This window comes from Lepisosteus platostomus, chromosome 4 (assembly GCF_059453375.1).
Source record: "Lepisosteus platostomus isolate fLepPlt1 chromosome 4, fLepPlt1.hap1, whole genome shotgun sequence".
Classification (NCBI taxonomy): domain Eukaryota; kingdom Metazoa; phylum Chordata; class Actinopteri; order Semionotiformes; family Lepisosteidae; genus Lepisosteus; species Lepisosteus platostomus.
Genome location: NC_142614.1, coordinates 66,991,940 through 67,016,718, shown reverse-complemented (window position 1 = coordinate 67,016,718; position 24,779 = coordinate 66,991,940). Strand labels below are relative to the sequence as shown.

The following is a 24,779-nucleotide window of genomic DNA, read 5'->3' as shown; positions in this document are numbered from 1 at the left end:
GAAAGCTTACCAAGTATAGAATTTGAATGTACACGTGCAATGAATAGGAATTCATCATTATCAATATCAGGTTCCAGCTGCAGGTCAATAATGAAGATGAAAATGAGATTCATTGAACTGGAGGTTGTGGAGCCATCATTAAGTGCTGTGGTAGAAACACATTTAGGGGTGAACCAGATTACTTGTCAAAAGCCCTGCAGTTCTTTTTCAGAGCTTCAAGGAGGAAGCTGTTCTGTAAGTGTTAACAGTGAGCAGATTGACTCAGTGGTAGTTTATTTGGGAAACAGGCAAAATAGATAACTACTTTACATATTAACATAACAGACAGGTGGATTGAACTGGTGGCTTCAATGGAAAAGGTGAACACATTTACGAGTGAAAAATAGGGTGGTCTTCTGTGAGATTAGAGGGTTGTTCTCACAGCCTGTATTTATTTAAATTAGTTTTGATAATTACTCAACTGTTTGAGAAAGTTCTCTGAGGTCTCACTAATGGTACAGATCAGTTTTCTAAATTTCACACTTTTATTATTCAGGAAAAAACAGATGTCAGGGACTCTTTTCTTATCCTTTTATGGTTTTAGCTCAGATTCATGTAGAAGCTTTTTTCCCCCATAATCAAGAACATAAATATAGGCATTGCCTGAATTCTTCATTTATTTTTTTAGTTAAAGTCATTCCCTCTCAGGAGTGCCTTGCTTTGCTTATATATTTTTCTTTCTATTTGAGCTTATTTTAAAAAATTTAAGCATTCCACAAATAAAAACATTAATTAATTAGAGCAGTTGGCACAGATGTGCCTCACTAAAAACAATTTATCGTTCTTAGTGTATTTTTAAACATTCCTGTTGGGCATATTGAACTATAAGAATACACTGAAAACTAAGGTGAGTCCGTTTTGATTTAATTTGGTGACGGAAAAGAGTGTTAAAGGTTCTAGGAAAATTTATGTCAAGCAGTTGATAACAACATAAACAAAAGTATGCAAAAGTGAGATGTGCATTTGACCAATCTTGTTTGTTTGGTAGTTTAGCAGAACATGCCGTACTGAATCGCCTACCCACCTACCTTTCTTACTCTTGGGTTTTTCCTCTTATCCGTTTTCCTCCAAATACTGCTGTGTAGCTGCGCATGTATTTCCATTTAAGCCTGCCTTCTTGACCACGCAAGACCTTTAGCCCTTTTATAGTTTCTGCTTAATTGCATTTTTAACAGCCACATGAATGCAGCGTAAAAAAAAAACTAAGAAGGTTCGCAATTCACTTGCAGAGGATTCATCAGCCTTTCTTGTACACTATTCTAGGGAGACTTTGCAGGTCAACTCTTGATCATTTTCGTACAAACGTCTCCTTTTGTGCTATCAAGACACCTGTACGCAGACTGAATGCAGTGTAGACCTGCCTCTTATGAACCTCACCTTTGCCCTTTTCTGTCTCTCTGTGGTGCCTCAGCAATAGACAGGGGGCTGCAGGCTGTCACAGACACAGGTGGTTACTGTAGTTATGTACACTTGTTTTTCATGGTGCACCATACACTTAGCAGCACAGCAGGGCTTGCAATCTCATACCTCTCTTGGGGAAAGGCTGCTTATGTGTGTGTATGTGTGGGGAGGGGGGTTGCTTGTGCTTTTTCCTCTCTCTCTCTCTCTCACTCTCCTTTGACTCATGTGGAATCAATTACTATTTGATGGCAACGCCAGGCCCCAGGCCGCTTGCATGTCTGTCCTGTGAGAAAGCTCTGGAAGGACTTGGCATCTGGATCGGATTATTGCAATTGCAGGTTGATAGAATAAAGTCCGGGGTGAGGTGGGTGGGATTTCCTTCCGGATTTCTCCCTCTCTCTCCCAACGTTCTTGCTTTCTCTCTCCCCTCCTCAGGAGGAATCGGATAATATGGTGTGGGAGCTGCATCGCGTTTCTCCAGTTGTCCAACCCCCACGACCACTTAAAAAACAAGGAAAACATGTGCTCAGCATTAAGGTTCTCAATTAACCTTATGAGAATCTGCTGCAGCTAAACTTGAAACAATACAAAGTTGTATGGATTTTATAATGAGTTTCCTGGATGAACAACATAGAAAAGAAGAGAGAGGCTTGGGGGGGAGTGAAGGGAAGAGAGATTTTTTTTTTCTTTTTAATTTTTTTTTTTAAATTGAAGGCAGGGAAGCCTGAGCAAAATTTGGTCAAAGTACTCTGCCAGTTGTTAGAAGACGGTTTCTTTGAGATGTGGTCCGCTGATATTCACATTTCCAACAAAAAGGTGTCCAAGCTTCCATGCATCGTTACCAGGATGCACAGCCTTGTCATTTTCTTCCCAGTGGTATGCTGGAACTTTGACGTGTAGCTTACCAGTGATCTGAAACGTAAGAAAAAGACAGTTTTTGTGTCAATACGGTCAGATAACTGTAAGATGGACTAAAATGTCCCATCTTCTCCTTTTTGAAGAAAATAGATATAAAAGAAAACCACACACACCAGAAATATTTTCGACTGACAAAGATAGACTTTGCCTAACCTTGTGTGATGTCATCTTTATAATGACTTTTCCTCAGTGCTTTCATTCACACAATCCCACAGCTCTATTTCAGACGGTCTTGGTGGTTTTGGCTGAGCCTTTTCAGCTAGAGTAAAATTAGCCCTGGTTAGAACAGCAATCTGCTCTGCATTAGCATCTGTCATTCTACTGCTGTGTATCTGCACAGGTGCAGCATGCTGGTAGAGGCACACTGTCACGTTTTCAGAGCTGCTTCCATTGCAGGGTATTGAGTATAAACCTTACGGTCCAGTGACTATAGAACAGCAAGGCATCAATAATGAAGTGCTATCCCCAACAATGTTTAACGTTTCTTTCTTTACATTTGAGTGGTATATTGAGAACCATATTGGACCCTCCATTCAAAACAATTAATTGCATAAATCCATAAAAGTATTAAAATTATTATTTTAGGGAAATGTATGTGCTGTTTTTTTTTCTGGAAATTTGTACACCCAAGAGTTTTGGTGCTGTTAAGTGTATTTTTATATCAGCAGGTTTTAAAAAATCAAGTATCCATGATACATGGCAGTTCCCAACAGTATTTAGAGATTTTCGGTATTCGGGAGCTTAGGAAATTGGCGTTACAAAGACGAACCAGTCAATGACACGTGACGTTCTGCACTGTATTTGTTTTAGTGCATGCGTAATACGTTTTTCACATGTCATCTGTGGTTTTACAGGGACAAATATCCATTCCCTAAGTTCCATTCCAGCTCTTCCTTTGTTATTTTTTTTTCCGTATCCTGATGCAGGGAATTTTGAGTGTTAAATGATTTCCACTTTAGCAATGTCACTTAAAGCATCACAGACCGTTCTGCCCAGAAATCAGGTTCTGTTCATAAGCAAGGAGGATTCTGGTTAGGACTTCATGAAGAAATCGGAGAGACTCGGATACAGCCCTACAGCCCAGAGATATTTACAGTACACACACAGCTGGTTTCCTACACTGTCCACATTTTTGCTTTCATTTAAGAGTTTGCTGTTTAAAAAAAAAAACAACAAAATAGGCTGGTATTGTAACGCTGGGAATAAAGAACTGATTTTTGAAAAGAGAGTGTAAGGATGCACAGGTCTTTGGGATAACGCGTCTATCGAGGGTGAAAAACAATGGGCCTACCTTCAGTCACTTTCTGTGGAAGACAATAGAGTAGCAGCTCCAGGATCCTGTTGCCACCAAGCTAGCTGAGCACACTTTGACAGGCTTTGCCTTAGGTCTGTCTGCCATGCTATCACAGGTCCTGATACAGTTAACCACCCATGAGGAGAAGGTTTGTTTTGACACAGGAAGGTGAAGAGAAGCGTGAGAGGGGTTGAGGGGGGCCATGCCAGATGTTCTCAGGATCTTACTTGTGTGGAAGTAATAACAGATAGCTCGTCTAACAACCAGTGCAGGAATATCTTCTCCCGCTTCCCCATTCTAGTTTTTTTTTCAGATTTTTTTTTTGCAGCACAAGGTGCAGCTGAGCGTACCTGGATGCTTCTGATCCAAGCGCCTTTCCCAGGATTCTGTTTTAAGATTTTTGTTTAAAATAAGACAAAAGCAGTTGTGCTGCGATTTAGCCTTTTAAACAGAGAGTGGCGACCATGTCTTTGAATTAGCACGTGTGTATTTGTCCTCTTTACAGAGGCAAACAGTGAAAATAAGCTTTTACTGACATGGCTTTTCTGCTTTCAAGGGAACCTGGGTTTGTATCATTCTACACAAAGCACAGAACACATATTTTCTCTACTGTGGCTATGAAGAAAAGAGTATGCATGCATTCCTCCAGTAGTACTCCGTGATCACTACCTAATGATCTTCTATGGAATTCTGTAAGAAAAATCAAGTTTAAAAGGAAAATCTAAAAAATATACACAAACTAACTATAGGCAGAGCTGTTTATTAGTTTTTTATACTGACACAAGTGTGTGTATTTATAAAGCACTAACCAGTAGAATGTGGTTTTGGTTTTAGACTAGTTTGTGACATTTAAATAAGTCTTTTTCCAGCATTATGTTCTCTCCAGTGGAAAAAGAGGAAAAGATTACTAATGTATCCCCTGCAGCCTGTGGATAATGGTATTTACAGGCATTGGAATTTGCCTTGTTTGTGTTCTGCTGCTTGTGCAAGGTGCTTCATGGGAAAATATGGTCTTCCACAGTGCAGACACAGCACGGTCACACAAGTGTCACTCTTCGTTCAGCAGAATCACAGAACGACTGTCCAGACTGGGCCTGGGAAGGTTTCCATAATCTCCTTAGTTTTTTCGACTGTGGTTGTGTTGTGGTTAATCTGTTGCCATACCTTGTTTTTATGGAGATCCTGTCGATTTTGAATAGGGAAAAAGCCTTTCTTAAAAAGTAAAAAAGGATGAATTTGTTCATTTGCTAAAGCTCCTGATGAATGTCATGTTAGAAAGCTGTGGGACATAACACTACAGTATGTGAGGTAATGCTACAGACATAGGCTTTACATTCTGAAGGCAGAGTCTTGTTAAGTAACACTGTAATGTATCTCTGACTATTCAGGGTTAAAGAGTTCTGTGATTTGGCTTCATTTTTGTAAGGCTTATCCATTTATTTACATTATCTGTGGTTTTGGCAAGTGCATTAGGTCTGTCACCAGGTTCAGCGGAGGAAACTAATCAGGGTTACATGGACCTCATAGCTGTTGACTGATTTCTTATTATAACTGCTGAGATGTAAGAATTGCTTTCGTGTGCTGTTTTTACATATTTTCCCTTTATATTCTGTCAAGGCCAGGAAACAGTGCACAAAAGAAAAGGACCTTTCCTTTTCTGGATATGTCCCTTTTTACGACAGTCATAAAACTTAAAAGTGTCTCATAAGAGTGAAGTGGCTGCTATAAGCAGGATGTCTGTGCAAATACACGTGAGACTTAAAATCCTTACATCTTAAAGAAGGACAGAGCGTGATATATTTACATATGATTTCATTGTGAATGAAATGTGTGAGAGGTACCTTGATATTAAATCCATTTAATTTATTGTTCTTCTGTTTTTAAAAGTCTCACAATCCCTCCTTGAAACATTCAGATATACAGTAGTCATGTCATACAGCCATTTTTTGTTGCCTTCCTAGCTGGAAGATGTTATTGAACATTTGCACCCTGCTCTGCGAAACTCCCTGTGCAAGGATATGAGAAATCCGTCCTGTTTCCCTATTTAAATGTCATCTTAAGATTCATGTCTCTTCAAGAGCCCTCAGATAGAATATTGGATCCGTGACATGCATGATTTTATAGTCTTTAGAAGCCTTCAGAACACCTGGCATGTGAAGTCATTTTGTAAGAAGAAGTTATTTTTGGAATTCTATAGTCACTTCCGTGAAAAAAGTGCTGTCCCATTTATATTTATATATGTGACAGTCACTAATGTGCACCTTTTCCCATTATGCTTTAGAAAAACACATTTGTCTGTAAATGCATGGAAGCCATAATTGGAATTTATATTGCACAAGAGCAGTATTAGGACAACATGTTCACCTGACAAGGTGATCAGGATTCAGTGGCTCCCACCAGTGGAACTATTAGCTGTCCATTTCACAAAGCTCTTGTTTGTGGTGTGATATGTCAAACAGCTGACCCGACAGCACATGTTTTCAGAACGCAGTCCTGTTTCCTGTGTTCCAGTGGATTAATTCCCAACACAATTATCTTACACATTAAAGACACTCAAAGTCTGTTGTCCAAATTGGCTCTCAAACTTTATTTGAGTCCTGCTTTCTGCCTGCTGTAGCTATCAAAGTATTTTTTTTTTGCTTTTTCTTTCACAATTGGGATGTAACATGTCTGTTGTTCAGCAGGATGTAAATGATATGTGTGTCATGGGAGATGTTAACCAGCTTATGTAAAGATGAGGTTCAGAAACTGCTGTCTTAATTCATTAAAGTATATTTTACTTTGCAGACTCTTGTTGCTGCCGACCTTGATAAACTCCCAAAAATTAAATATCTCCCTAAAAAAACCCCAAGGATTGTAATGTATGAATGCGGTGACCAAGGGGTTTTGTGTGTTTCGTTAAAACAGGAGAAAAAATGTTTCCCGCAAAAACTCAATTAGCACACAAAAACGCTGTGTGTAAAACTCAGCTCTAGTGTTTATTGTGGAAACGTGTACAGTAACTGCTTCATGACAGGTTTTCATCAACACACAGTGTGCAGTGGCTTCTTTTGCTTGTATGAGCTCATGATGCTTTGCTCACCGTTGTCATTTCTTGTGTGTTTCTCAGGTGTACGCCCCATCTGCAAGCACTGCCGACTATAACCGGGACTCACCAGGGTATCCCTCCTCCAAGCCACCCAGCAGCAGCTTCCCCGGCACTTTCTTCATGCCAGGTACAGCAGCTGTGGTGTCAGGAGTCTCCTGAAGCACAATGCTCACGCTGAGCCCTGCCTTCCGAGGCCTGTGCTGAAGAGAGGCACAGAAATACCAGTCTGTGTCTTTCTGTGGGACAGTGAAAAATCAAATCAATCTCACAGCAGGTGGCTAATTTACAGTGTCAAAGACTCAACCAGAGACAAATCAGTAGGATCAAGGTTATTGTGTTTATTTTCTCAGTTCTCTCTGTAATTTGGTGGTCAAAAAGAAAACTTTTTTTTTTAACGGATGTTTTTTTTTCTTTTCCCGCCATGAAAATGTCTACCTAGAGAGTTTTACCATCTCTGTGTTTTAATAATTCTTGGCCTGACTTTGTCTTTAGAACAGAATCCCATTTACCACTCACCATTGTGTCTCCTTGAGGGAAGGCTAAGTACATGTGAAATATTTCAGTCGTGGAAAGGGGATTGCACAGTCTTAGCAGAATCAGGAATCTGCAAACATCTCACACACTCACAATATCTTTTATTTTATTTTATTTTATTTTATTTTACTGTCTGTTAACTGTATCAACATTATCTAGAAGACAGTTTATGTATTTTTACTTTTCTTTATATCTTTAAATTCTAAATGCTAACCAAGGATGAGATTTCATTCCTTTTAATGTACTTCAGACTGTCATTTTACAGTTTCAAAGAAATATAAATATATATAGTTCTGTAGTTCTGTCAGTATATATACAGTTACATAGACAAGGAAACATAGGAACTGCAACAAAAGCATTAAGCATGATCAAGTACAGTAAAGTGCCCAACAGAAGTGGTATTTGTTCTCTACAATTAATATCATGATAAATGTGTTGTGTGATGTTTTGTTATTATGTAAAATCTGTCAGCAGCTACTTTGAATATGATATATTTTGAATCAGATGAGTGTGGCATTTTAGGGCTTAAACTACTGTTTCATCCAAAACAGTATTGGTTTCATCCAGACCACAGTATTTACAAAAATGATGTTTAGTCAAAATTTAAAAAAATAAATGTCCTTGCAGATAAAATCTTAGAAATGTTAGAAATTATAATTCGTTCACTGGAACCTTTTAAGAAGGGTTCCAGAAAATGAAAATCAATAAAATTCATATAAAGATTAAATAAATATAATTATGTGCAACTCTTAACCTTAGTGAAAGACATGGGTTTCTGCATGCACCTGTTCAAAGCATTTGTTAAGAACTTAATTATTAACTCAATAACATGCAGGTTTCTTTGCCAAATCCAAACAGGGATGAGTTTTGTGTAGTATGTTACTGTTGCTCTGACCATGCAGTGTTGTTACTTCTTCCAGGATGATCTCATTGTGCACACCTCTGTGGGAAAATGGACAGTATAAATTAATCTTATAGACATAGCTTTCTGGAAGAGGAAAAAATATTCTCTGATGAAGTTACATTGTTAATTGACATCCCCCTTTGCATGTACATTATCATTTTAACAGTTTAAAAAGGCACATAACGAAATGAAGTCAGGATTATATCCACACCATGAAGAGTCTTGGAGACCAAACAGGCTGGTGTTAATTGAGCAAGCTGCTTCTGAGCACACACTGAGCTGCATCGTAACGTGATGAGACAAGGGAGACTCTTTCTGCTGAAGCCTCTATCTTCTTGGCATGAATTGGCCTTGAATTTGGAACAATGTGGGACTATAGGCAATCTCTGATCGTTTTTGGATCAAATAACAAGATATTAATAAAGACTTCCATCCATGTATTTTTCATTTTCAAGAGTAAGTGATCAGCTTACTCTTAAACAGGAGAATAAGGGGTCTTTTAAATATTCATGCAGCAGTTGGCCTGAGAGCTCTGCGTAGTTAAGATATTTGTTGCGAATTCTTTGATTGAAACATTTGCTGTGATATTGACCCGGCACTCAACTTTACAGATGGCCACTACTAAGGATAATGGGGGAAAAAAAAGTTTCCAAAGGTGACACAGTTAGAAATGTATCTCAGAGGTGAAGTGGTGTGTGTAGTATTTGAATGTTGTTCTTCCGATCTATGATCAGATGGTCACCACAGTACTGATCCATGGAGTTCCTCCAGTGGAATGAACCAGCCTGGCTACAGTGGAATGCTGGGAAACTCATCACATGGCCCTCAGACCAGCGGCTACTGTGGTCTGCATCCACACGACAGACTTGTAAGTTATATACCTTTCATCTGCAGTGCATAGTTCTAAATATATTATCTGAGCATTTAAAACTTATCTGGACTATTTCCCCATGCTATAAGAACAACAATAATTAAACACATTTTTATTCAGGTGATTTGAAGACCCAGTAGTGTTATCAGGTTTGAATTTGTTTATGTAAAATATGGTAGTGTGTGTTTTTTTTTTTAACGACAAGTTGTAAGTTTAACAAGAAAGGTTTTAAGGCTTTGCAAACATAAAGGCTTTCTTTAATAATTACTGTTCTCTAGTGTGTAGTACTTATGAAATTAGACATCCTGTAAATGCATTTCACCACTAATTTCGGTATTCTTTTCTTGAGGCAAATTATGTGTGCCAATAGCAAAGTAGTAATAACATATAAATAATAAAATACACTTTATGAACAGTTCATAGAATGCTATACCACACCACACACAAAATACAGAACTGAAACAAAAAGAAACTTACAAAAAATAACAGGTATCATTTGATAATGTAGATAGTTAAGTGTTGCCATTTATCTCATTATTAACACACACTAGCATGTGCACTTTAAAAACGTAAAAGAATAGTTTCTAGTGTCTCATTCAGGTCCTGTCACATGTAATGTTTTTAAAAAACTGTAACCAAGGTTCCGAAGTCCTCAAGCAGTGCAATACACTTTCCAGGGCAGCATCATAGATATGGGCTTGGCCAGGTGTCTTTTGGCAAAATAGCATTGTCTGCAGCTTTCCTGGTGCATGGAGGATGGCAGTGATGTTAGGGAACATTGCTCCTCTAGTCAGTGATGACTTTTCTGTCAGGCTTTATACAGCTTTCACCATGTTGGCCCAGTGGAAAGGGGTGAAAACTGCACACCAATAGATGTCACTTTCATCTTACATGGCCTGGCCTGAAATGAGCAAAATCAATGAAGACTTATGCGCAGTGTGAATCTCCAGCACACATTTTGTTGTAGGTAGCTTGTGCTTTAAGCTGCTTTTTTTTTTCTCCACAGAGTTACCCATCACACTCCTCAGCAGACATCAATTCCAGTCTTCCTCCAATGTCTAGTTTTCATCGCAGCGGAGGAAATCATTACAGCGCCACCTCCTGTACGCCGCCCACAAATGGAACAGACACCATTATGGGTGAGTTGGCCTTATTGAAAGCACCCGTAGTTGCTCTGTAGTGTCAATATGCAGACTGTTCACTCTTTGAATTAGTCACTAATTCCAATATCTAAGCTTTTAAAACCTATTTCACATTGGCAAATTTTCAGTCATTGGTTCACATCAGAGAGTTACATCTTCCTCTGAGACAGACAGGCACATACATGCATCAGAGACATCTTTAACATTTTTGATCGTTTCCCTTGTTTTGTTCAGCAAAGGCTTTTTTTAACAGTATTGTGTTTCCTCTCTGTTTTGTTGTATTGTTATTATGTTTTGTATGTATTGTAACTCAATTAAAATTAATTACGCTGTTCAGTCCCTTAGTTTGAATAAAGAGAAACAAAACAAACTGGGAAAAAAAGTTATCAGATGTGTAATGTAATTAAGAGAAAATTGAAATAGCTTCCAATTAAAGATGAATCCAAACTTCAGTATGATAAGCAGAAATTACAATGCCATTTTGACTGAGCTGTGGCAGATGTAATGTCAATCTTTTTGCCACAATAGATTTGTTTATGTATATTTCTTTGAACGCCACATTAATATAATAAACTAATCTGAAGCAGATTTCATGCATTGTTTTTAAAGCAAATTTCTTGTTTCCCTTTTTGTTCCTTTTGCATGCACTCGCTAACATAAACAAGAAATACCAGGATATAAAAAATAAAAAAATAAATAGGAAACATGAAGTTTGATGCATATGTTTTGGGTTTCACATTTGATCATTTATTTTTCTATTACAAAACACTGCAAGAATGAACAGCGAAGCATTAACACATGCCACGTCTCCTCTTCACTTCCAAAAGGGTCAGAAAGTGCTCATGTGTTTGTATGTACTGTACATTTTAATCTTTTCTGACATTTAGCAAGACCCTGACACACAGTCAAGTTTTGATAGGATATAATAAAATTGTTCGCCATGGAAACCCCACTTTGATGTCTTAAGATTACAGTATCCAAATAAAAGTTTCATAATAAAGGCCATTACAAGCCAGTGTGTCCAACACAAATGATGAGATAGATACGTTTTGGAAACTCTTCACCGCAAATCTGAAATATTTTTATTCTAAAATAACAAAAATAGAGTAATGCCAACTCACATTATCATTCATTTTTGATCAAAAGTGAAGTATGACCAATTGCCCTTTGAAGGCTAATCTCCTGTACAGTTAATCTTTCATTTATTGAAAATGATTGGGTTTAACATATGCTTGAAATTTTACAGTGATACACGTTGGGAGCATACAATAATTCTGGTGCTCTTTTCCCTCTAATGATGTGTGGCTATGACGTGCGATAGCCTTGTGGCTTACCTCTGGCATATGCAATTTTCATAGAAGTTTTTTTTTTTTCCAAAGCAGCCTATATAAACTATTAAATATGTTTGTTGACGAGTTTGGACAAATGACTTAGACTTATCCTGTAACTGGAATGTGTGAACTTGGAATCAGTAGATTAAGTAAGCACAAGTTTTGGGTGGCATTTTGGCTGAAATAATGTAGTTGGAAAAGTAGTACTTGGAAGTCGTATTGTACAGGATTTCTTAGTCTTGTCGATGTATATGGGCTCTTTTGTCCATCTACCGCAGTTGGCAGTTTGCTTAAAGTTCTCTTACATGTCCAAAGTAAATACAGTAAAACACTAATAGGAATGTTTTTCATTTGAATTTTAATTTATCGTAACTGCTGAATGCATTATGAAACAACCCACAGGTGGGACTCAATTAGAATTCATCTGAAACTGGTCTTCTAGTTTTTATTTGGAAATCATTAACTTGCAGTAGTTTAAAAGGTAAAGAACCCTTCTCTCAGTTTGTCATAATTCGCCCAAAGTCAAAACAAAAGCTTGAAAGACCTACGTTGCACACACCGTATGAAGCTGGTGAAACAGTTGCCATATTTGAATGTCATGATTTGTGGGATCGTATTTATTTCTGCATTCAGAAGTTTGACAGTATGCACTCCAATCTAAAGTTAGGATCTCAAAAGCTATTTGTTCTATCTGTACAACTACAAGATGTTTCTAATTAAGGGAAAGCCAGAAGCAGCAAAAATCTGGCATTTGCCCATTCCAAAGGCGGATTCTAGTGTTTCGTTATTGAAATGCAGAATTACTAATAATTCTTCTAAACCTTCGATACTGTACCTGACCTTTCTTGAAATGTGATGTTTTTCTGCAGTGTACAGCAAAGCTGACATGCAGATCTGCATGAAATAGTGTGTACTCTCTTGAGTGTTTAAACAAGCAGCCCAGGACTTTTTCATCAAGGAATGGGAGAATGTATTATGCGTCTGCTTCCCAGTACCTTATTAAGATATCGGATATCACAGTCTGGTTAAGTAGACCACAATTGCACTGGGAGCATTCACAAATTACAGTTAATTACAGAGTTACAACTCTGGCTAAAGCCTTTCTGTCACCCTAGCAGAGTTAATAGTTAAGTTGTGCATTTCTCTAGGTTGTAGGTGCTCGTCCAGTAAAGTCAGTCACTGGCCAGCACTACTCTGAGTCTGAGCTGTGTTGTTAGCCCACTGTGACTGGGACTTTCCAAATAACAGTGGAGAGTGTGCTGCATCTTCGCTAGGGTTAGGAGTCCCCAGCAGTGAGTTTTCTTGGGATTGCCATATAACAGAGACTACTGTGACTTTCCAGGCACCTTGCAGCAGTAAGAACTGAACCTGCGTTTCATTCAGTGTTTACTGCTCAAGAAAAGACTTTGTATGCAAGGGAATGGCTTGACTCGGCGTGGACTTTGTTGAACCCGTGACAGAGCAAGACAAGCTGAAAAGAGGCAAATCTGGAGATTTATAAACATGGAAATAATTGACAATTCTAGATTAAAACAAGACGATGAAAGCTTAAGGTCTTGAGGTTTTAGACCTTTTTGTCCATCGGTGACTTACTTTGATAAAGCAAGCATTTTACAGGTCTAGTGAGGAAGGATATTCTACACTAAAAATCTACAGATCCCTTTGTTTGTTGCACCACCTGTATTGTTTATTCTACACAAACTATATACTTTGTATATCTTATTATAAGCTGCATTAAACTTAAATTTACATTGTGGAGATATCCCTTGCTCTCAACTTACATACTAATTACTCCACTACTAAGTTTTTTTGCAGCTTCTTTGTTTTATGATATGTTACCTATTTTACCCAGTTATTGTATTGATTATATATAGCAGGAAGTTGCCTTGTTTTACTTGCCACGAAGTAAAGAAGTAAAAGTAAAAGGATAAAAGTACGAACGCATGAAATGCAATCCCCGTACCTCTTTATGCTGAGAAATTCTTTCTCCTGTGTAATGTCTGGGAGCTCTGTAATCTCACCAAGATTCTTTGTCAATGGTTTGTGTCTTTGGCCGCCATCTGTGGGGTTAGAAAGAAGAAAGAAAGCTGGAGCAGTGAAACGCTGATTGCCGAAGTTCACACTTGTGGGAGCCTGTGACTAATTACCATCAGCGCGTACAATGTGACGGATAGAAACAAATTGGACATTCAAGGGTGGGGGGTGGCTAGATGACCACAGGGTTATTTCGCATTTAGGAGCTGAAGAAATGAAAAGTGTCTTTGTTAAACAAACGCTTCCTTTATGTCTTTGGTTCAGCTAACAGGGCAGCAAGCGGAGCCGCGGGCAGCTCACAAACTGGCGATGCGCTGGGAAAGGCTCTGGCATCTGTAAGTAGTGCGACATTAAAGAGCGCCCACCGTGTTAAACCCCACTAAGCAAGTCTGCCATTCCATTCTGCAACATGTGATAGTTAGCCTGATTCAGATTGTATCACTTCAGTCAAATGTGGAGACCTTTGAGAGCATCAGTTACATATTACAGTAACATATTACAGTAAAATGAAGGTTATACTGTAGCAAACATTTGGACACTTTTGTATGTTGCATGGGTGGGTGCATTTTTTCTCCAGTTACCGGTTTCATACACAATTTGTGATGTGCCATTTTTGTCTGTTTGATTTTCTTTTCTTATATGAATATTCAGTTACTGGCTGTCTGTGGCAAATATACAGTTGTTTTTCCCCTAATAGTGTAATTAAGGTCCTGTAAGCTTTCCTTATGGTGCAGTAACTTAATAGGGATCAGGACATCATCAGAACTTTTTAGACCTTTAATTTTATCCTTTGTATTATATTCACCATAGTTTTTGAAGCATAATTTAATATCTGTAAATTAAGATGAAATTTCATAAAATGGAATGAACTAAAACAACATTTTAAAATGTGTGTGTTTATTACTTAGGAGATCCTTTTCTTAAGCATTTCAATCAAACTCCTATTATATAAATCAGCTTTGAGCTAATGTTAAATTCCTCACAAAAAAAGAGCACAGAGCTTAACATTAATATGCTGTAGTACAGTAGCTCTGAATTTTAATTTGTTTTTACTAAAACTTTTTTTTTTACTTTACTTTTTGTTTTTGGTGTAAGCTTTTTATAAATTTGAAAGGAAATGCTTTCTGAGCATTTTAAAACCTTTGTATTTGTTCATTTCTCACTTCAGATCTACTCTCCAGATCATACCAACAACAGTTTCTCATCAAATCCTTCCACCCCTGTGGGATCGCCCCCCTCACTCACAGGTAAGGGATTTTGGGAGAGAGGCTAACCAAGTTCATATCAGTAATACTTCAGTCTGTTTTTCGGTATTAAATGACTATTTTACTTAATAGTTCAAGTATGTAGCTGTTTCGGCATGCGTATGCAGCAAAGGAACAAGTGAAGGCTCCACAGCGGAAACGTTGTGTTTCTTTTCAGCATGGAATAAATCTTTACTTGTTATTTATTTTACTTAATGTCATATTTTCATTATATGTGGAAGGATATCTTTAAGCTAAAATGTAAGTTGTAAGTACAAAATTCTACAATTCCATGAAGAAAAAAGTTCTGTTTAGGAACGGCTGTGATCAACACTATCCTAAATGTGCATAACATTTGCAGAGCACAGTTACTTATTTGTTTCTGGTAATAAAAAGCAGTGTATGCTGTTCTATGGGTAGCCGTCAAATCTGGCTTTTTTATTAAATTCCTCTGAATCTCACACAACCTGACCTTCTTAACCACTGAGCCTCAACCTACACTGTATCTATCAACTAATTTATACAGTATGTATAAAAATGACTTTTCAGGGATTTTTAAGGGATGAGAGGTTTTCCTGGGGGCAGCTTTAATTAGGCTGCATTTAGCTTCTTTTGTTAGTAGATGCAGTTGGGTCAGGAGTTTAAAAAGGTCCTAGTTTGTGATTGTAGATTGACATTGATAAAATGTAAATATCTACCTGGTATTGCTGCTTAAAAGACTTTTCACTAATATAACACTTCTTTGCAGTCCACATATACAGCAAGATATCTGCTCATTAGAAGACATTATAAATACCTTAGAGAGTCTCAGATGAACACACAAACTTGGAGGTATACCCACTGCAACATTAAACCACTGATGGCCAACACCAGTGATTCCTGCAATTTGTGTGACTTTTAGTGGAAATCTGATTGGATTTTCTGCAGTAGTGAATTCCCAGCAGTGAATATTCATTGCTCCCAAGTGTGCTGCTAACCACATGAAAGGAATTAAATGTTATTTTCTAAAACACACGTCTAATAACTTAATAACTGTTAGTCATGTTTTAGGTCTTAAATTACATTGCACTGGATCTTAATTTTTTTCTAATTATTGCCAAGCAGTATTAAGTAATACAGATTTTCTTTGCTTCTTAAAATAAAAAATGAGTTCACTGTAATCACCTTGTTACAAATTCTGAACTAATTGTCCCAGTTACATGGTGTTTTACATTTTTATATGTATTGACTGATAGTATTAATTACAAATGCACTTTACCAAATAATTTAAAACCAATGTACTGGATGTGCTGTAGTATTATGAAGTATTATTAAACGTGCTGAGGATATGCCTGGAATAATTTGTATTAATCATTACATTAAAGTTATTAGACTTTACAAATGAAAATGAGGCTTATTAAAGCAGACAATTTAAAATTGATATTGAAAGTTAAATTTACAGGGCAGTCAGTTGAATTTTTTTAATGAGAAATAATTTAGTTGCTGATAACACTTTGACTTTATTTGCACATGAATGTGAAGGTAATTATTTGCTCATTAGCATATGGAAATGAGCCTTAATAATAAAAACTGGTTACCAAAATTGTGAACAAGTTAGTATACATAAAAGAGGACAATAAAAATGACTTAATTAGATCTAATATGCATAATCAAGGAATCCTGTGCCCTTCAAACAGACAGGTCATGGAAGAAAGAAGCAAATAATGAGTGAACATGGTTTTATTACTCAGATCCTTTAATTGCTGCTGTAGGTCTGCCTGAACTACAGACCAATAAAGGGCTGAAACTTAACAGTGGGGTTCTGCCTTTTTAGGATTGCAGCGTATGGATCAAATAACCAAGGAGATTACCATAACGCAAGGTCAACCCACAAAAAAGCATTACTCTTTACCTGCCCGATTTCAGCGATTTTCACCTCTCCAGCCATCTTTTCAATTTAACAAAGAGGAAGAAAATGGCTCCTTCAGTAATTAACAACTGTGCTCCAGCTGTGACTGTGGAGTAGATTAGGTACCAAAAAAGTGCATGAAAGCAGCACAGAATGAAAAGGTTTGAATCAACAACTGAATTAGTTTTTAATGGCTTTCGCCTATGGGAAGGAGCCAAGTAGGAATGTTGTAAAGCTGCTGATGCACTTCGATGCTCACACAGCCAGGTACTTGATCAAATAATAATCAAAATAAAACAATAGAGCCCATAGCAAAAGACCACTCCACGGGACAGGGTGCTTTCCAGATAAACTGTATTATTGTTTTTCATAATGTTCTCATCAGATTATTGCACTTTATTCCTTTAGTATATCAATTGCTTTAGCAGAGTATAGAGTGGAGTGGAGTGGTTCACCTGTTTAAATTCGGAATTAAAATATAATTTGTTTGTATGGACTTGTATTAATAGTGTCCTCTCAGGGAAGAAAATGTTGATTTACTATAACATGACAGGCTCAAGCATCCCAGAAGAAATGTCTCATTTATCTTCTACCATCAAAAAGGAAGCAGAGACGTACATATAACTCAAGTGACAGGGGAAAAAAATAATTGCCAATAAAATTCTTTGAATTTTTTACTATCTTCCAATGCTTTCAATTATTTTTTTTATTTTTTTTGTGTGTGTAAATCCCATTCCCAGAAGCAAATAGACACCATAACCTATGTCTGAGGAGGCCTTTATAGAGCTGTCAGGAAACATTATTGGCTGAAGCTGAGTGCTGTGAAAAGCCATTACCCCTGAGTGCTTCCCAGAAGTAGCAGAAACCCTGAAATTACTCTCAAAGGGTGAAAGGAGGGAAGACTCCAAAAATGCACGACAGCCTGTGCAGTGTGTACTAATTTAAGGTCATGGCAGCATTGCCAACTTCTAACTTGGTACCATCAGAAACTAAGCAAGGCTGAGGCTGGGACCCGAACTTCCAAACCAATACCCCAGTATGGTGATGAGAGAAACTGTGCTGTACTATGTGCCATCCTTTGAGTGAGACCTTAATCCAACTTCCTGATTACTCAGTTATTGGCACTGTGCGTAAGAGCAGATGAGTTAACACCCTGACATCCTGGTTCCACTGTGAGCTTGCACACTCTGGCCTATGTAAAGATCCCCCTTAATTGGATTCGTTCTTCAGTTTCTTACTTTTTCTCTTGATCTAATGTATAGTGGGGCAGGTGTCACATAATGGCTGCCACATGTCAGCCAGGTGGATGTTACGCTTCAGTGGTGGATGAATATTGGGTCTCATCCTATATGTGAAAGAGTGTTTATGTGTATCCTTTGAGTTGCAAAGCAGTGTATAAATGGTTGGAATTATGTGTAATAGTGTCTAATCCTGAAGGAGATTATTTGGTTTGAATTCCAGAGTCCAATCGCTCACCAAAGCAATCATAAAAATACAGTGCAAATGTACTGTAGTCCATCACAATACCTCCAAATACATAATGCAAAATCACATTCAGTAAAACTCCGAAACAGTATATTTACTGGTTAAAAGGATTAATGCAAATTGGGTTAAAATTGTATAGAGTCTTGTTTACCCATCTTCATATACTGTATGTGCCTTGCATCCAGAAGGTAAAAATGCATATAAATCTCTAACCGATAGTAAAGGTAAAGATGATTTCTATACGTATCTTATTGTAGTCTTTTTTGTCTGATCTTATACATATATCCTGTGTTAGCATTTCATGATTGCTACCAAGAACTCCGGATCGAGTGCCATTCACAATAGCAGATTACAGTCTATTTACAATAAAATACGCTATATATTTAATATAATAATGTCTGAGTTTGCACTCGTGGCTCTGGGCTTCAGGATTAACAGTTTAAGCTCAGAGGTATTAAACACTGATGAAAAGTCAACAATAATCAAGTAAAAGAATATGACTGTTATGAATGTCTATAAACATATACAGTAAAATGGTTAATGTAACATCCTACATGCCTCTCCTGCCATATAAAAATCTGTAGCAGATACAGTAAGTTCCCTTCCTCTTTACCAACCACTGTGTTCAAAACATGTCATAGAAATAGATGTGAAACCCGCAGGATGATAATCATTTTCTGCTGGTCAATTGTGCTGTTTAGCTACAAGAATTTTTCCTCAATAATAGTATCTTACAAATGTGTAGCAATAGACATTTGAATTAATTTATTTTTTGAAATATTACACAGTTGCTGTCCACACTCTTTCAACACAATACCAGGTATTGGTCCTACTTGCCTTATGTATATTAATTTTAGTAAACTACTCTAACACATCAGACATTAATATTCTCAACTGCTCACACTGTGGAATTGAATGACACACTCCAGTACTTCTGGGAAGTCAACATTGTCAAACGAGCATTAAAGGAATTAAAATTGTTTACAGAATACAGGTTATGAGATACACTTATTCCCTTCTTTTTTTTCCAAATTAAAGTCTTCGCTCCATTACAGGCTTTACATCAGTTGTTTTTCTCTTTAAAGTAACGGATGTAATTTTCTTATTTGTTTTGTTTCTGGTACAATTGTATCAGTACAAAAATCGAAGTAGTCTGTAATGACTTCAATTGCTCAGTTTCTCCAAATCCCCAGATGTTTGCTCGGTGATGTCCCAGACTGTACAGTCAAAATATAGCCTTAGCTGTTCCAGATATTTCTCTGTCCATGTTTTGATTAATTTCACAGTAGGGTTTCTTGGTCTTAAATTATATCAATAAGCTGGTAACAGATGAATTGAGTTATGATCCGATGTTCCATATGGAGGTTTACAAATGACTGTTTAATTTTTATAGCAAGATTGAATAAACATTTATAACATTTCCAATAATTCCATACTTTTTGTGGGACAATCCACATACTGATAATAATCAATCAAAATTTTCTTATGATAATTTTTTTTTAAAGTTTAATATACAAAGTTTTCACTTTTGCCCAAATGGCTATAAATTGTATTACTCATTTGTTTGTCATCTGGGAGAAAATGTCCATACTCTCTTGAAAAGTCTTACAGCTTTATGGAAATACCAAGTTGTTGACTTTTGACTTTTTCTGACTTTTTTCACATTTTCTCTTCATCCTTGTCCAGTCTTATTGGTAATCCCAAAAATCTCTTTTACTTCGTCTCGCATCAGCAATCACCTCTTTTAACCAAGACAAAGTCCACAGATTTCCTCAGTTTCTTTTTCTCATACCTTTCTGTTTCTGTGGTAAATGCACACTTGCTGGTAGTAAGCGTCGGTACTGGAGATCCGATCTTTCAAGCTCAGACTTGATGCCTGAGACTTATCTGCAAACCCCTCTTGCATCTCTTTTTAGCCATGGATTTTTCCCACTAGTATTTCAAATGTATCCAAATATAAATCACAACTGTTTGTGGATTCACTCTTTTTTCATCTTGCCCTTCTCTATACTTCGGTCTTTCTTAGCGGCAGGCACAGCTGTGTGGTCCAGGAATGGAGGACAAGGGCCATCGTCGCCAAACTATGAAGCTCCACTGCACTCTTTGGTAAGCATGAACTCACATTCTGTGAGTCCTCCCTTGTTCAGGAAAAAATGTCACAACTCCAAGTTGCCTTTTCCAGCTTAGCTATCAACTCACCAAATGAAAGATTTTTTATGTTTTCCCATCAACCTGGCTAGATTTTTTAATTTTGTTGTATAGTCTTCATGCTGGTCCATTTAACTTTTTTTGTGTTAATTTTATATAGTTAATTCCAAATGTCACCCACAGCCATGTTTGCAGTGTCATTTCAGCTAGCAGTCTGCAAAACCTTGTTGTTTTATTCAACTGAAAATATCAACTTAAACTAGCCACCTAAATGTACTGGTATTTCATATGGAACAACATGGAAATATGTACAATAGGAATCTCGGGTATAAAGATAATTGGCCATTTTTATTACTTTGAAATTATCTAATGATTCAGATTTATATTTCTAGCAAACTTTTCTTGCAAGGAGTGAGGATTCTGGACAAACAGACCAAATAGTTCCAGTTTTGCACCTACATAAATTGAATAAATTGTGTGGTATTTGTTTCTGAACAAGTGAAATAGCTCTTAGGTGTTTGAACGCGCAAGCTCTGATAGATGCAGTGGATGAAAAACATCTTGTGGCTCTGGGCTTTGAAATGCTGTGTCATGGGTCTGTTGGAGAAGACTGGGGGTCCTGTTTTGCTGGTGAATGAGCATGACCAGTGTGGTTTCTGTTTCAGCAAAGCCGCATTGAAGACCGTTTGGAGAGGCTGGACGATGCGATTCACGTGCTACGCAGTCATGCCGTAGGGCCTTCCACAGGCATGCCCAGTGGGCACAACGAGATGCACAGCTTAATAGGACCATCACACAACGGTGCAATGGGAGGTCTCGGCTCTGGATACGGCACAGGGCTTCTCTCAGCCAACAGACATTCAATAATGGTAAGACGCTCAGTGTGAGAAAGTCCTTGTTGTTGAAGAATGCAATAGTGACGGGGTTACACATTCTCAGATACACAGATGTTGATTTGTTCAAGCCAAGGAAAAGTAAATTAAAAGTACATCATGACAAAGTGTCAGTCTTGTAACCTGTTGAATTTATTGTACCTAATCACAGCCTTCAGCAGGAGTTACCTAACATGGGTGTATTGTAAATATCACCCACTAGTAGGTATTCTTATTTTATCACACTTCACTGTGCACTAATATACAACCGTGTTCCTGACTACTTTTACAAGTGAGATTTGTTTCCAGTTATTTAATATATTTTAGCAAGATCTGTAAATATGGTTTGTTCTTAAGTGACATGTCGTACCTTTAGCAATCCCTAAAGTATCACAATATATAGGACTTTAAGAGTTGCAGAAAATGTTTCCTGTAATCCTTCTGCTATAAAGAAAATATATTAACTGTTTTTATTTAATGTATTGGATGATTGTAGGTAAGGAACATCTGATCATAAGAAAGATAAATATATGTAATTTCATTATTTTAAATCAAACCACAAGACAGCATCAAATGTAACGCCTTAAGGCAAAGTAGAGAAATCTGAAAATTATATCTGTAATATACATAATTTCTGTATGAAATCAGGATTTGTGTCTTGCCTAAGTATCAAAATAATACGTTTTAAAGCTGTTCTGCTTGGGTTTAACCTGTGGGATGAATGTTTAGGATAAAGGGCACATGAATGCAGATATACAAGTAGTGGACAAAAAATGTGGAAACACTTGGGTAAATAAGGGGCTCCAAGTACAGGAGATGGACAAAATAATGGACACACCTAACAAAAAAAATAAAAAAATATTGTGAAGTAAATCCCAATTATATAGTATTATATTTGTGTTTAATATTAATGTTTAATATTAATAATTAATTATTGGTCAATAATGTTATTTAATTTAGCTGTAAAGGATGTCTTGAAATCAACACTTTAGTATGTGAGTTTCTAAACAGATCTAACAGATTTTGAAAGAGGTCAGATAGTTGGTGCATGAATTGCAGGTGCATTAGTCACAGAAATAGCAAAATTATTTAATGTGTCAAAGGGAGACTCTACTGAAAATCATCATGGCATACACCAAACATGAAAAAATCATCAGAAAAGAGGTTGCAAGTCGAAGCCTACCACCAGGGACAGACGTACACTCAACAGAATACTGTAGTTGCTGAAAACCACTAAACAACGGCCTCACGATATACCATAGAACAGAATCTACAGTACACTTCCATGACCCAATATCAACAAAAACTGTACATCATGGGCTTCACAAAGCTGATATTTATGGTAGGTCTGTTATCTGGAAACCCGCCAATGAGCAGCAACACATAACCTGGTGTAAAGAGGTCCAAAACCTGGACTTCTGAGCAGTGGAAAAAAGTCATATGGTCTGATGAGTCGTCTTTTACTCATTTTTCTACAACTGGATGCAGAAAGCCAAAACAATTCTTCAACCCACACTGCCTGTTCCCATCTCATAGGAATGACTAGGTCCAATTATGACTGTATTGTATAATTATGGCCTAGGAATACAAAGCCATTTTAGGCAACCAGGTGCACCCTATGGTGCAAACATTGTTTCCTCAAGATGCTACCATTTTCCAAGACGATAACGCACCCATACACATGGTTTAATGGATTCAAGCATGATTTAATGAACACAAGGATGAAGTCACAGACCTTCCATGGCCTTCCCAATCACCAGATCAAAACAGCATTGAACCTTTATGGGACATTTTGGAATGTAGAGTGTGGAGTAGATTTTCACCTTCAACTAATGTTAGCGTGGTTGCAAGAGGAAACTACAAGAGGGGTGATTGTTGAGGGTTGATTGTTTCTAGGGTCTTCAGTGACCAAGACAGCACAACTTGCTGATGTTTCATAAGCAGCAGTATCTAGGGTGAAGTCTGTGTGGACCTTGGAGGGCATCACATCAGCAAAGGACCAGGATCAGGGCAGAAGAATCATAATATCTGTGCATTAAATTGAAGTGGAAAGCAAAACAGGCAAACAACTGTAAATCAGTTGACTGCAAATTTCAACCTTAGGTACAAGCAGATAGTTTGATCACAAACAGTCCACTGAGAACTCCAATGAGTGGGATACTGCAGATCGCAGTGTGTAAACTGCTCACTACACCTGGCAGGGCACTCTTGCAAATTCAGTGTTGCTAAGAGCACAGGCAATGGACTACTGAGCAGTGGTTCTCTAAAGTTGTGAGTATATATTCCTGGGATGATTTGGTGCAATCCTTCCATTAGAAGGTAAGGTTAATTTACATCACTATTTAATGGTACTGAGTGATCAACTTTACCCCATATTGCAGGATAACTGTTCTCCCATCCACAGAGAATGTGTTGGATGAGTGTGATAGTGATGTTATCCATATGTCACAGCCTTCTCAGTCACCAGATCTGAACCCAATCGAGAATATTTATGGGATAATTGGAATGACACCAGAGACTGCTTGCTTCCACTTCCATCAGGTTAATGGACTTTCTTGTGAACGAGTGATGCTTCATCCCTCCTAGAAGACTTTATATTGATATTTCCAATGTTTTGTCCACTACCTGTATGTTTTGGAGAACTGTTATAGCTCACCAGTGTGAAGTAGTGGTAAGGGCTCCTAACTGGAAGGTTGTCCTGGTTGGGAGCAAGGTACTTCACTTAGACTGCCGTATAAGTAAAAAAGGATAAATGTGTCATTCACCTACAGTACCTTGTTCAAAACATGATGTAGATCAAGGCATTAGCAACACGTTAATTTGAGGTTGTCTGCAATATAAACTTTCATACAGTACAGTACTAAAAGAACTTTTGAATATCCTAAGGTTTTTACATTCCAGTCCAAAGGTTTTTATACAGGAGCTGCACAATCAGTTTTTGTTCTTTTAAATCACTGGGTATGTATTCATCTTTATAGTATAAGAACATGAGAACAGTTACAAATGAAACGAGGTAGCCCATCGGGCCAGTTTAGTAGTTAATTGATCTGAGGACCTTATCCAGCCTTTTCATGAAGGAAGCCGAAGTATCAGCTTGAATCATATGGCTGGGTAGCTTGTTCTATACTCAAGACAACCTTTTAGGTAAAATAAAAATGCCACTTATTCTCGAAGTGCTCTGAGTTCACCTTGTTGATGCCTTTGAGAATTTTGAATATCCTTAATATCCTCATTTCGAGTTTTTTAAAGTATATTTTGATGCGCACTTTTCTGTATGTATGAATTTTTTGTTCTCTTTACAATTATTGATTAAAATTGTACTTTTTTAGCATTAGTTAGTGCCAGTATTGCTCAGGGAGCCCAGTGCCCATGGTGGATGGTATCATCCTTCATTTGTGCATCATTTTCAAATTCCAGGGGGAAAGACAACAAATATCTCTATGAATTAGAGGTATTTATTGTTCCTGTATTTACAACATGAACATATCCTGTAAATGAGGATCAAAAAGAGCACTCATGAATTTGAGGACAAAAATATGTGGACAAAATACACAAAAAATATTTAATGACAGGTGAAACTCAAGTG

The 24,779-nt window shown here is 37.4% G+C and overlaps 1 protein-coding gene across 14 annotated transcripts in view; it reads left to right on the top strand.

Annotated features, from left to right (window-relative positions):
- tcf4 (transcription factor 4) overlaps positions 1–24,779 on the top strand; it is a 209,463-nt gene that overhangs the window by 156,792 nt on the left and 27,892 nt on the right. For all 14 annotated transcript variants that reach the window (XR_015936079.1, XM_088630366.1, XM_088630359.1 and 11 more), the window contains 7 exons: positions 6,762–6,867; positions 8,913–9,046; positions 10,056–10,188; positions 13,821–13,891; positions 14,725–14,803; positions 20,200–20,279; positions 20,987–21,190. Coding sequence is in view for 13 of the 14 variants with exons in the window: in XM_088630366.1 (XP_088486492.1) it covers positions 6,762–6,867; positions 8,913–9,046; positions 10,056–10,188; positions 13,821–13,891; positions 14,725–14,803; positions 20,200–20,279; positions 20,987–21,190 (807 nt within the window). In the remaining variant the exon portion in view is untranslated. The remainder of the gene's footprint in view (positions 1–6,761; positions 6,868–8,912; positions 9,047–10,055; positions 10,189–13,820; positions 13,892–14,724; positions 14,804–20,199; positions 20,280–20,986; positions 21,191–24,779) is intronic.